Source organism: Salvelinus fontinalis, chromosome 24 (genome assembly GCF_029448725.1).
Source record: "Salvelinus fontinalis isolate EN_2023a chromosome 24, ASM2944872v1, whole genome shotgun sequence".
Classification (NCBI taxonomy): Eukaryota; Metazoa; Chordata; class Actinopteri; order Salmoniformes; family Salmonidae; genus Salvelinus; species Salvelinus fontinalis.
In genome coordinates this window covers 3,299,033-3,312,796 of record NC_074688.1, presented here as the reverse complement: position 1 = coordinate 3,312,796, position 13,764 = coordinate 3,299,033, and the positions used below count along the sequence as shown (strand labels likewise).

General features: G+C 42.7%; 1 protein-coding gene across 8 annotated transcripts in view; it reads left to right on the top strand.

Moving 5' to 3' along the window:
• The window catches only part of LOC129821773 (dedicator of cytokinesis protein 10-like), a 175,742-nt gene that overhangs the window by 148,179 nt on the left and 13,799 nt on the right, over positions 1-13,764 (top strand). For 7 of the 8 annotated variants that reach the window (XM_055879405.1, XM_055879404.1, XM_055879410.1 and 4 more), the window contains 6 exons: positions 2,200-2,257; positions 3,270-3,368; positions 4,774-4,880; positions 5,087-5,209; positions 5,321-5,434; positions 10,960-11,106. In XM_055879405.1, coding sequence (XP_055735380.1) covers positions 2,200-2,257; positions 3,270-3,368; positions 4,774-4,880; positions 5,087-5,209; positions 5,321-5,434; positions 10,960-11,106 — 648 coding nt within the window. The remainder of the gene's footprint in view (positions 1-2,199; positions 2,258-3,269; positions 3,369-4,773; positions 4,881-5,086; positions 5,210-5,320; positions 5,435-10,959; positions 11,107-13,764) is intronic. The other variant, XM_055879408.1, reaches the window with a different exon arrangement.

Sequence of the window (13,764 nt, the reverse complement as noted above, 5' to 3'; positions counted from 1 at the left end):
AAGCCCATTCCCCCGCCAGTTACCCTTTGTGCAGAAATTCTTCGGTTGTGTAAATCCATGGTTTCATCAGCTGTCCTGGTGGCTGGTCTCAGACGATCCTGCAGGTGAAGAAGCCAGATGTGGAGGTCCTGGGCTGGAGTGGCTACATGTGGTCTGCGGTTGTGAGGCGTTGGACGTACTGACAAATTCTACAAAACAACGTTGGAAGTCGGCTTACGGGAAGAGAAATTAACAATAAATGATCTGGCAACAGCTCTGGTGGACATTCCTGCAGTCAGCATGCCAATTGCACACTCCCTCAACTTGAGACATCTGTGGCATTGTGTTGTGTGACATAACTGCACATTTTAGAGTGGCCTTTTATTGTCCAGTAGATGAATTATCTTGGCAAAGGAGAAATGATCACTGACAGGGATGTAAACAAATGTGGAACATTTTGGGGATCTTTTATTTCAGCTCATGAAGCGTAGGACCAACACTTTACATGCATTTATATTTTTCTTCAGTGTAGTTCCGTTGTAAAATCTGGTTTAACAAATCACATAATAAGTTATATGAACTCAATCTGTGTGAGAAAAAAAAAAATGACTAACCCCTTCCTCTGTCCCCCATACATACAACATCTGTAAGCTCCCTCAGTCAAGTAATGCATTTCAAGCACAGATTCATCTACAAAGACCAGGGCGAATTTCGAAAGCGTAATAAAGAAGGGCAGGGATTGGCAGATGGGTAACAATAACAAATCAGACATTGAATATATTTTCATGCGTGGTCAAGTTAATAACGGATGATGTATTAAACCACCCAAACACACCAAAGACACAGTCGTCATTCTGAACTGAGCTGCAGGGCAGGAAGGAAACTGCTCAGGGATGTCACCATGAGGCCGTTGGTGATTTTTTTTTTAAACGGCTACAGAGTTCAATGGCTGTGATGGGAGAAAAAACTGAGGGTAGATCAACAATATTGTAGTTACTCCACAATAATGACCTAAATGACAGAGTGAAAAGAAGAATACATAAATACGGAATAAAAAATAATCCAAAACATGCATCCAGTTTGCAGCAAGGCACTAAAGTTGGAATAAACTTTTTGGTCCAAATGCAAAGCCTTATGACAACACGTCAGTGAGTAACTGCCTCCTTATTTTCAAGCATGGTGGTGGCTGCATCATGGTATGGGTATGCTTGACGTCGGCAAAGACTGCCCAGTTTTTCAGGATAAAAAGAAACGGGATGAAGCTAAACACAGGTATAATCCTAGAGGAAAACCTGCTTCAGTCTGCTGTCCACCAGACATCGGGAGACAAATTCACCTTTCAGTAGGACAATAATGTACAACACAATGCCAAATCTACACTGGGGTTGGTTACCAAGAAGACAGTGAATGTGCCTGAGTGGCCAAGTTACAGTTTTGACTTAAATCTGATTGAAAATCTATGGCAAGATTTGAAAATTGCTGTGTAGCCATGACCCCCCAACACCTAATTTTATTTTTTTTATTTTTTTATTTTACCGTTATTTTACCAGGTAAGTTGACTGAGAACACGTTCTCATTTGCAGCAACGACCTGGGGAATAGTTACAGGGGAGAGGAGGGGGATGAATGAGCCAATTGTAAACTGACCAAACATTGCACAGTCCAGGTGTGCAGAGCTCTTAGAGACAAACCCAAGAAGACTCACACCTGTAATCACTGCCAAAGGTGATTACATCTAATCAAGGAATATTTGTGTTTTCATTTTTTATTACTTTTTAAGAAATGTTGTGTAGATCATTGATTTAAAAAAAAAACCCACCATTAAATCAATTTTAAACTCACTTTGTAACACAATAAAATGTGTAGAAATCTAAGGGGGGGTGAATACTTATTATACCCACTGTACCATCCCACCTCTGACACCATAGCATCATTTTAGCGTGTAATTCAAACTTCAGACTGCTACAGTCTCTTTCCAAGACTAGGGTTGTTACACTGTGATAGTGTTCAGGGGCCATATCAGAGCATCTCAGAGTAGGAGTGCTGATCTCGAATCATCTCCCCCCCTGTCCGTGTAATCCAGGTAATCTTATTCATTGTGAACTAAAAGTCCAAACTGATCGTAGATCAGCACTCCTACTCCGAGACGCCTAGTTAATGATGTGATGGTATCTGTGATTAAACTGTTCCCCTCCTTTCCTCCTGTTCCTCTGTCCCGCAGGCGGCCATGTGTTACATTCACATCTCAGCCCTGATCGCTGAGTCCCTCAAGAGGAGAGGTGAGCACAGCCCGGTGGGCCGCAACATGGCAGTACTGCTAACAAGCTTCTGCTGTGTGTGTGTGTGTGTGTGTGTGTGTGTGTGTGTGTGTGTGTGTGTGTGTGTGCGCATGCATGCGTGTTCTCCAGCGTGTGTGTGGAGAACCTCTGACCTCTTTGCTTGTGAGTCTTCTGGCCGCTTCTGTCCATCGATTGGCTGGACAGCATGTGTGACATCATCATTCAGCGCTTTGTGCATATGGCTACTGTGGCCTCTCTGTGCAAACATTTGTTTCTAACTCGTTCTTCTGCTTGTGAAGGGGTGGAAATGGTACGAGTGGGTTGATGTGTGTGCGTGTATGCTTGTGTCTGTGCGTGTGTGTGTATACATGTGCTTGTGGGTTTGTTATCCACTGTATGTGTGCATGCTTTTGTGTGTTGGCATATTACTTATTTTGTGTGTGTGTGTGTGTGTGTGTGTGTGTGTGTGTGTGTGAGAAGAGAGGTTAGTCAGAGCTGAGCTGTGTGTGCTCTCTCACAACTCGAGTGTCTGGGAAAACAATGACATCATCCAATCAGCACACAGAGACCTCTGTGCTACAGTACTGGCCATCCACTCTTTAATCTCTCATACACAAACATAGGTTTGCATCCCAAATAGCACCATATTCCCTATATAGTGCCCTACTTTTGACGAGCCCTGGTCAAAAGTAGTGCACTACGTAGGAAATAGGGTGCCATTTGAGACATAACCAGTGTCTGCTGCTGTGAGTTCGACTTCACATCCTCTCATGTGTAGTATGTGCTACTTTGACACGGGAACTCTGTGTCTCCATCTGTGCTTGCTAGCCCGATGCATGCTTCACCGTTCAGCGCATGAGCCGTCATCTCTCTCTCTTTCTGCCGCCACTCGCCGGGTGTGGAAAGCATGCCTTGTAAAGCACTGGCTTGTCGTGAAGTGAAAAAAGGCAAAACAGCAAGTGGAAAGTTACATTGTGTACAGTAAACTCCTATACTCCTCCTTATAACGCAGGCTACTGGAAACCTGACAAGGCCAGGATGTTAAGTGTGGTTCCTGAGGAGCCCAATGTCATTAACTGTAGCCCCTTACTAACCCCCCGAGATGGAGAAAGTGAGTGTGCCGCCATGGAACAGGGATGTGTAAAGGGTGGGGGCTGATTCAAGCTATGCTGACTTCAGAATCAGAACTTTATTCGTACATGTACAGTTGAAGTCGGAAGTTTACATACACCTTAGCCAAATACATTTAAACTCAGTTTTTCGCAATTCCTGACATTTAATCCTAGTAAAAATTCCCTGTCTTAGGTCAGTTAGGATCACCACTTTATTTTAAGAATGTAAAATGTCAGAATAATAGTAGAGAGAATTATTTATTTATTTCATCACATTCCCAGTGGGTCAGAAGTGAACATACACTCAATGAAATACATCCACATGTACACCTCCAATTGACTCAAATGATGTAATTTAGCCTATCAGAAGCTTCTAAACCATGACATCATTTTCTGGAATTTTCCAAGCTGTTTAAAGGCACAGTCAACTTAGTGTATGTAAACTTCTGACCCACTGGAATTGTGATACAGTGAATTATAAGTGAAATAATCTGTCTGTAAATAATTGTTGGGAAAATGACTTGTGTCATGCACAAAGTAGATGTCCTAATCGACTTGCCAAAACTATAGTTTGTTAACAAGAAATTTGTGGAGTGGTTGAAAAACAAGTTTTAATGACCCTTACCTAAGTATATGTAAAGTGTACATCTACCAGGAATTTAACCTTGTGAAATGGTGCTGACAGCAATAAACAGAGTATATAGAATTTACACATAATCTACATACAGTATACAATATAGATAGTGAAAACCGTTTACTTAAAAACACTAGGACCAAACTTTGACTGCAACTAGCAAAATGGAGTCTGAATTATTACAGATGCACAGTGTAATGTTTTTGAAGTCCACTGCAATGGCTTAGCCATACCACTTAGAACAAAGCAATGTATTGGACATGCATTCTAAGTGGTATGCTGAACATACCTTATGACTCAAAAGACTTGCAGAATGTCCAGGCAGGTATAATGTCCACTGATTTGCCTTTACTATAGAAAAGTGTCTGTATGTCTGTGGTCTACCTTGGCTTTTGAGATGCCTTTATTGATGTCCACCTAAGTTTCACTTGATATGTGTAAAGAAAGCACGTTCACAATGAATGGAGTTACTGTTCTTTGTTTGGGTTTGTTGATATGGAACACAAAGAATGTTAAGTACCACTGTGTGTGTGTGTGTGTGTGTGTGTGTGTGTGTGTGTGTGTGTGTGTGTGTGTGTGTGTGTGTGTGTGTGTGTGTGTGTGTGTGTGTGTGTGTGTGTGTGTGTGTGTGTGTGTGGTGTATGGGTTCATACCATCGGATGATAAAATGCACACAAGCATAAAGAAGAGAGTGACAACATGTTGTTCCTATGAGCTCTCTGCTCCTATGTCCCTCCTTCTCTGATGTCATATCCTGTTTGAAACCTCAGCGTCGTTCTCCATGGGCTGGGCGGCCTTCCTGTGCATCTCACCGAACGTGAAGGAAGAGGGGGCCATGAAAGAGGACACAGGGACTCAGGATACCCCCTACACTGAGGTACCCTCACCACCACTGGCTACAGTACAAAGAATTGTATAGATTTGGAAGATCATTCAATGACAATGCAGTGCAGAGCCTGGGCCCGTATTCATAAAGTGTCTCAGAGTAGGAGTGTTGATCAGGTCGCATCTTATTCATCAGGTCGCCTCTTATTCGTTTAGACTTCAAATGCTAAACAGATCCTAACCTTCCTGTGTATGTAGGACACTCTAGTGGAGCAGCTGGAGCTGTGTGTGGACTACCTGTGGAAGTCTGAGAGGCACGAGCTCATCGCCGATATCAACAAACCCGTCATTGCCGTCTTTGAGAAGAGGCGAGATTTCAAGGTGACAGGGGGGGATAGGACAAGGTTGTTTCTTGACCAGGCCAGAAACACTCGGACAGGAAGGAGATGGTGTAATACCAGATGTGATTGACATTGTGTGTGTGATCCACAGAGGCTATCGGAGCTGTACTACGACATCCACCGCTCCTACCTGAAGGTGACCGAGGTCGTGAACTCTGAGAAGCGTCTGTTTGGCCGATACTACCGCGTGGCGTTCTACGGATTGGTAAGTGCCATCAGAGCCACTGAAGACACTGAACATGACAAGCACACCTTATTGATAGGTGTGTGTGTGTACTGTGTACCTAGCCTGAGGGACAGTCTGTTTGTGCTATCATGCTAACTCCTTGTTACTCATTGTCATGTTTGGCATCGATCTGGATCGCACACACAGACTGGCACTCAGACTAGCGTGTACCATCCCTGCTCTGGGATTCAGTCCTTCAGGTCTCAGGGGAGGAGGAATGATGTCACAGCGCGATGCTAAACCTGCTTCAACTAGCTTCTACTAGCTTCGACTAGCTTGATAGCTAGTCAGTACATGCTATAGCCCTCTGGTACGAACCCAGTCTCACCGAGTATTTTGTCCCATAAAGGACGTCAAACTCCTACATTCACTAAGCTGGTTGGACACATCTTAGAAGAGCCTGAATCCTTTAGACATTTAACCTTTGGTGAATTGAGAGAGGGGTGGATCACAACTTGTCTCTAGTCAGTCTCTTTTAATTCCTCCATCTGCTCTTTTTCTTTTCTTCATTTTGTTTTTTCTGTATCAAGATTGCGGTAAGTTTTTGTCTCTCTTTATGTTTTTGTTCCGCTTACCTTCTCTCTTCTCCCTTCACCGGTAGTAGCTTCTCTAACCTTCTAAGATATATGCTGTATACATATTGTTATGCGCTTCTATATGATATGTATACCTACCGGGGTTTGGGGTCGATTCTATATCAATTCAGTCAATTCAGGAATAAAGCAGAATTTACATTTCCCTCATCGAAAGGAAATTAGGAAAATTAGGGAATTGGAATTTCAGTTTACTTCCTGAGTTGGAGGAATTTAAATAGAAATGACCCCGATACCTACATCCTATAATCTCCAGTAATCTTTTCCCCCTCAACGATCCCAATCTCTAATCTCCAGATCCTTTGAACAGATCTTAGAACAGTTGGTGTCAAGATGACATGGCAGTATACATGCAGGCAGGCCAGACCAGGGCCCATATTCACAAAACATCTCAGAGTGGGACTGCTGATTTTAGGATCTGTTTAGCATTTTAAGTCATAATGAATAAGAGGGGCAACCTGATCCTAGATCAGCACTCCTACTCTGAGGCACTTTATGAATGCGGGCCCTGGTCATGAATGTTGGAATGTAAGGGCTCTTTTTCAACTCATCACTCCTCGATTCCTCTCATCCCCTCTCAGCCGCCTCCTCCAAACCGAGAGTCTGAGTGGAGGGACCTTGGACTAGGGTTGAATATTTTCCCAGTATTTTACAAATGTTCCATCCTGAGAATAAATCACTTTTTTCCCGGGTAACCCGGTACTTCCTGTCAAAACCAGAAGTGTCATTCAAAAGCATATAAATAGCCTATCTCTGGATTTGATTAGAGCTTTGATCGAAAATTCAAGCCTAATGCTACCGGAGCCTAATGAGCCATACATTAAAGAGCCCAAGCCCAAAAAAGCCCAAATGATTATGTCGTTATCCAATACGATACTGTAGACTACTGCACATTACGCACAACAGAAAAAAACTAGTCTAGCTTTTCCTGCATGGGACTCCAAGAGCTAAGAAGTGTTTTTTAACCTTTCTAGCGCAGGCTTTCCGCTAGCGGAACCTCTCGACAACATTCCGCTGAAAAGGCAGTGCGGGAAATTCATTTTCTTTTTTTTTGAAATATGTAACTTTCACACATTACCAAGTCCAATACAGCAAATGAAAGATTAACATCTTGTTAATCTACCCATCGTGTCTGATTTCAAAAAGGCTTTACAGCGAAAGCACAACATATGATTATGTTAGTTCAGAGCCAAGTCAAAAAAACAGCCATTTTTCAAGCCAAAGATAAGAGTCACAAAAAGCAGAAATATAGATAAAATGAATCACTAACCTTTAATGATCTTCATCAGATAACACTCATAGGACATCATGTTACACAATACATGTATGTTTTGTTCGATAATGTGCATATTTATATCCCAAAATCTCAGTTTACATTGGCGCGTTACGTGCAGTAATATTTTGATTCCAAAACATCCGGTGTTTTATAGCCACAGAAATCCCAGAAATACTCATAATAAACATTGATAAAAGATACAAGTGTTGTTCACAGAATTAAAGATAGACTTCTCCTTAATGCAACCGCTGTGTTAATGCTTTTTCCGTCAAGTTAAAAAAAAAATCTGAGTACGGCGCTCAGAGCCCAATCCAGCCAAAGAAATACCCACCATGTTGGAGTCAACAGAAGTTAGAAATAACATGATAAATATTCACTTACCTTTGATGATCTTCATCAGAATGCACTCCCAGGAATCCCAGTTCGACAATAAATTACTGATTTGTTCCATAAAGTTCCATAAAGTCCATCATTTATGTCCAAATAGCCACTAGTTGTTAGCGTGTTCAGCCCAGTAATCCATCTTCATGAGCACTGCGTCCAGACAAAAACTCGAAAAGTTCCGTTTCAGGTCGTAGAAACATATCAAACGATGAATGGAATCAATCTTTAGGATGTTTTTAACATAAATCATCACTAATGTTCCAACCGGAGAATTCCATTGTCTGCAGCAAAGCATTGGAACGAGAGCTAACTCTGTCGGGAGCGCACGCCACGAGCCTGAGACACTCTGCCAGACCCATGACTCATTCAGCTCCCATTCCCCCCTCCTTTATAGCAGAAGCCTTAGGAAGTGCAATTTAACCCCATAGACACTGTGTATTCGGTAGGCCAAGCTTTGAAAAACTACAAACCTCAGATTTCCCACTTCCTGGTTGGATTTTTCTCAGGTTTTCGCCTGCCATATGAGTTATGTTATATTCACAGACATCATTCAAACAGTTTTAGAAACTTCAGAGTGTTTTTTATCCAATACTACTAATAATATGCATATATTAGCATCTGGGACAGAGTAGCAGGCAGTTTACTCTGGGCACGCATTTCATGCAAAGGTGAAAATGCTGCCCCCTATCCCAAACAGGGAGAGGAGCACAGGTGTATGCATATTGCGCAAGAGACAGAGACTAGTTAAAAGCTTATTATGCATAATCCATCATTCATTACCTGAAAGAGGTAGGCTAGGACATACACTACCATTCAAAAGTTTAGGGTCCTTGTTTTTGAAAGAAAATCACTTTTTTTGTCCACTGAAGATCTCGTACAACGCTGTGTACTACTCCCTTCACAGAACAGCGCAAACTGGCTCTAATGTTGTAAATTACTATTGTAGCTGGAAACAGCTGATTTTTAATGGAATATCTACATAGGCGTAAAGAGGCCCATTATCAGCAACCATCACTCCTGTGTTCCAATGGCACGTTGTGTTAGCTAATCCAAGTTTATCATTTTAAAAGTCTAATTGATCATTAGAAAACCCTTTTGCAATTATGTTAGCACAGCTGAAAACTGTTGTTCTGATTAAAGAAGCAATAAAACTGGCCTTCTTTAGACTAGTTGAGTATCTGGTGCATCAGCATTTGTTGGTTTGATTTCAGGCTCAAAATGGCCAGAAACAAATAACTTTCTTCTGAAACCTGTCAGTCTATTCTTGTTCTGAGAAATGAAGGCTATTCCATGTGAGAAATTGCCAAGAAACTGAAGATCTCGTACAACGCTGTGTACTACTCCCTTCACAGAACAGCGCAAACTGGCTCTAACCAGAATAGAAAGAGGAGTGGGGGGCCCCGGTGCACAACTGAGTAAGAGGACAAGTACATTAGTGTCTAGTTTGAGAAACAGACGCCTCACAAGTCCTCAACTGGCAGCTTCGTTAAATAGTACCCGCAAAACACCAGTCTCAAAGTCAACAGTGAAGAGGCGACTCCAGGATGCTGGCCTTCTAGGCAGAGTTCCTCTCTACAGTGTCTGTGTTCTTTTGCCCATCTTAATCTTTTCTTTTTATTGGCCAGTCTGACATATGGCTTTTTCTTTGCAACTCTGCAAAGGTGAAGCTGGTTGAGAGAAAGCCAAGAGTGTGCAAAAGCTGTCATCAAGGCAATGGGTGGCAACATTGAAGAATATAAAATATATTTGTATTTGTTTAACAATTATTTGGTTACTACATGATTCCATGTGTTATTTCATAGTTTTGATGTCTTCACTATTATTCTACAATGTAGAAAATCGTAAAAATAAAGAAAAACCCTGGAATTAGTAGGTGTGTCCAAACTTTTGAGTGGTACTGTCTAAATCAATCTTGAACAGACTGTTCGCACATGATCTAATTTAAAGCAACGAATGATTATTCGAATGAAAGGCTGTTTCAAAACTCTGCAGCTGCAATTAAACAATAAAATCTTTACAATAAAAAATGAAGGTGACCCCCAAAAGCCAAATAGAGATATGTAAATTAGAAGGGCATTCGGTCCTTATATTACTGTAGCGTAGGCTATTCTGCAGGAAATGCAGGAGTGGTTTTGGGCAGTAAATCTCAGTAACCGAGTTCCCACTATTCAACCCTATCTTGGACCTTTTCCTTCAATACGGTTAAGAAAGAGACGAGGGCCTCCCGAGTGGCACAGGTCTAAGGCACTGTATCGCAGTGCTTGAGGCGTCACTACAGACTCGGGTTCAATCCCAGGCTGTGTTACGGGAGACCCATGAGGCGGCGTACAATTCCAGCGTCGTCTAAGTAAGGGGAAGGTTTGGCCCATTTCCTTGTCCCATCGCACTCTAGCGACTCCTTGTGGGGGGCCGGGCACCTGCAAGCTGACCCCGGTCGCCAGCTGGATGGTGTTCTCCTCTGACACAATGGTGCGGCTGGCCTCCGGGTTAAGCGAGCAATGTGTCAAGAAGCAATGCGGCTTGGCAGGGTCGTGTTTCGGGGGACGCATGGCTCTTGACCTCCGCCTCTCCCGAGTCCGTAGGGGATGTTGCAGCGATGTAACTACCAATTGGATATCACGAAATTAGGGAGAAAAATGGGTAAAAGTACAAAAAAATAATAAATAAAAAGGAGGGAAGGACGATATAGGATGCCAGGAATTGAAGAAAGACTAATTGAGACGGAGCCTAGGAGTTTTCCATAGGAAAGAACACACTGTCTGAAAATAACCCTCATTGCCCTTTGACCCCACGGTGCTTTGAGAATGACCTCTGACCTCTAAATGGCCTCTGTTTTATCCAGAACATAACATTGCAATTTTGTCAGTAACTTTTGTGATTACAAGTGTGCTCTAACAAGCTGACCTAACACCAAGAAACACATGACTAGACTGATAGGGAAGCGCAGTAAACCACTAAGGGGTGATGTGCGCCTAGATATTCCAGCTAAGGGTTATTAATATTCAGCTGAGGGATGGAAAAAGAAAACAAAGGGCCACAGTTTCTAAACAATACACGCACATATACATACTCTTCAAAGTATTGACGCAGGCATTGCATTTAGACAAACAGACACTTAATCAGACACATTACATTTTACAACAAACGCTCTCATTCAGAGTGACTTAGTCAGAAGCACAGGCAAGCACGCACACACACACACACACACACAGAGACACAGGTGGTTGGGTAAAATGGTGTTTCTGTAACAGGGATTCTTTGAGGAGGAGGAGAGTAAAGAGTTCATCTACAAGGAGCCTAAGCTGACAGGGCTGTCCGAGATCTCCCAGAGGCTCCTCAAACTCTACTCGGACAAGTTTGGGGCCGACAACGTCAAGATGATCCAGGACTCCAACAAGGTCAGTCTACTACCTCCCCCCAGCTTTCAAACACTGTCACATCTATATGTTTCATAGACAGTATTATTCAAAGTGTTTCGGCCTCTTTAGCACTCTCTAGCTATCTCGGTTTCTTTCACAGAAGGATTGTTGTCAAAATGTTGTAAAATTAATGAATGTACTACTACATTTTGACAGCAATCTTTCTCCATATAAAAGCAGCCAGTGAAGTAGTGATTCATTTAGACCATGGGCTCCAACAGGTCGATTGTGAACTACCAGTAGCTCGCAGCCCACCTCCTGTATGAGTAGCTCACCAAACAATTCTGAAAGTATATGCAATTTTCACGTGTTCCATCGCAAGCTGTCATAAACAAATCTCACAAGTATCAGACACCGCCAGCTCCCAACTACTAGGTAATCAACACAACTTGACACCCCTGGTTAGCCGCCATTGGCTTAAAAAGCCAAACCTGACACAATATCTGCCAATTAATTTCTAGCAATATTGCCCCTGTCTGTCTGTGTGGTGCACACGTTTGTCTTTCACTCCGGGTGTAGCCAGTTGATGCGATAACCGTCTCAATTAAACTTTAACTGCAAAGTAGGTTTGCCTGGCAGAAGTATATCATGAGTAAGTATATCATTTGTATCTAACTTTGCTATGAAATGAGCAGCATCAGGGCCTCCCGGGTGGCGCAGTGGTCTAGGGCACTGCATCGCAGTGCTAACTGCGCCACCAGAGTCTCTGGGTTCGCGCCCAGGCTCTGTCGCAGCCGGCCGCGACCGGGAGGTCCGTGGGGCGACGCACAATTGGCATAGAGTCGTCCGGGGTAGGGAGGGTTTGGCCGGTAGTGATATCCTTGTCTCATCGCGCTCCAGCGACTCCTGTGGCGGGCCGGGCGCAGTGCGCGCCAGCCAAGGGGGCCAGGTACACGGTGTTTCCTCCGACACATTGGTGCGGCTGGCTTCCGGGTTGGAGGCGCGCTGTGTTAAAGAAGCAGTACGGCTGGTTGGGTTGTGCTTCGGAGGACGCATGGCTTTCGACCTTCGTCTCTCCTGAGCCCGTACGGGAGTTGTAGCGATGAGACAAGGTAGTAATTACTAGCGATTGGTTACCACGAAAAATTGGGGGGAAATGGGATAAAAAAAAAAGAAAAAAAAGAAATGAGCAGCATCGCTCGACCGGCACGTTATACTGCACGTTCCTCACTCGCTAGATGCGCAATTAAAGGGCCAGAATCGCAATTAATGGGGCGTTACACTCAAAAATCTAAATGTGTTAGTTTTTGTCCAGATCTATAGGTCAGCAACCACAGCTAGTAATGTCACTGCAACCCTAAACAAAGAGTTGCAGTCGTTTTTTTTTTTTTTTATTATTCTTTTTTTAAACGTTTTTTTTTTTTATTGAAACGTTTTTTGAAATGGTGGCCAGTTATAAACTGGTCCTGAACATCTCTAAAACTAATAGCGTTGGTACTAAGTTCGAGACATCGGCTGAATCTGGTAATGAATGGTGTGGATGTTGAGCAAGTTGAGGAGCCTAAATTACTTGGTGTTACCTTAGATTGTAAACTGTCATGGCCAAAACATATACTGTAGATTCAATGGTTGTAAAGATGGGGAGAGATCTGCAAGTCCTGCAGGCTCTAGTTTTATCTTATCTTGATTATTGCCCAGTCATATGATTCAGAGATTCAGATTGTTTAAAGGTCACGTGTACAGGGGTTATTGCAGAGGAGAGTGAAAATCTTAGGCTCCGAGCTCCAACAAGAGGGAGTAAGTGAAATAAAATCATGAAAATTGTAATACAAAAATAGAAATATAGAAATAGCACTATATATATCATAAATGTAGCAGTGTTGAATAAATAAATGTGGGGGGATGACCATAGGGAGAGCAGCATGACCATTGACCAGGAGGTGTGGGGGGCCAAGTGGGAAAAAAAGTGCTGCAAAGAAGGTCCTAGTTAAGCTGCAGCTGGCCCAGAACAGAGCGACACTTTTTGCTCTTCATTGTAATCAGAGGGCTGATATAAATACTATGCATGCCAGTCTGTCTTGGCTAACAGTTGAGGGAAAGACTGACTGCATCACTTCTTGTTTTTATAAGAAACACTAATGTGTTGGAAATTCCAAATTGTTTGCATAGTCAACTTGTACACAGCACTGTCACACACACTTACCCACCAGGACATGCAGTCTTTTCACAGTCTCCAGGTCCAGAACAAATTCAAGGAAACGTACAATATTACACAGAGCCATGATTGCATGGAACTCATATAGCGCAAGTGAACAGCAAACTTGTTTTCAAAAAACAAATAAAGCAACACCTCATGGCACAACGCCTCTCCCTCATGTGACCTACTTTTTGTGTGTACAGATGTCGGATCTTAATATGAGACAGTTTGCTACAGCAGGAAAATAATCCTACAGCAACAGGAAATGTCAATTATTGTGTTTTATAATTAAGGGAAAAAATGTGTAGGGGTTGATAAATGTTTCATTAGGGCATGTCAAGTCTGACATTTTAAAGTGGAAATTACAAACTTTAGAAGCCTTTTAAACCTCAAATACACTACAAGTTTGCATTTCCAGCTGTACAGGAAAATTCATGCAACAACAGGATGATCAAATTAAGATACGACATCTGTATGTACTGACGTGTATGTGTAACCAA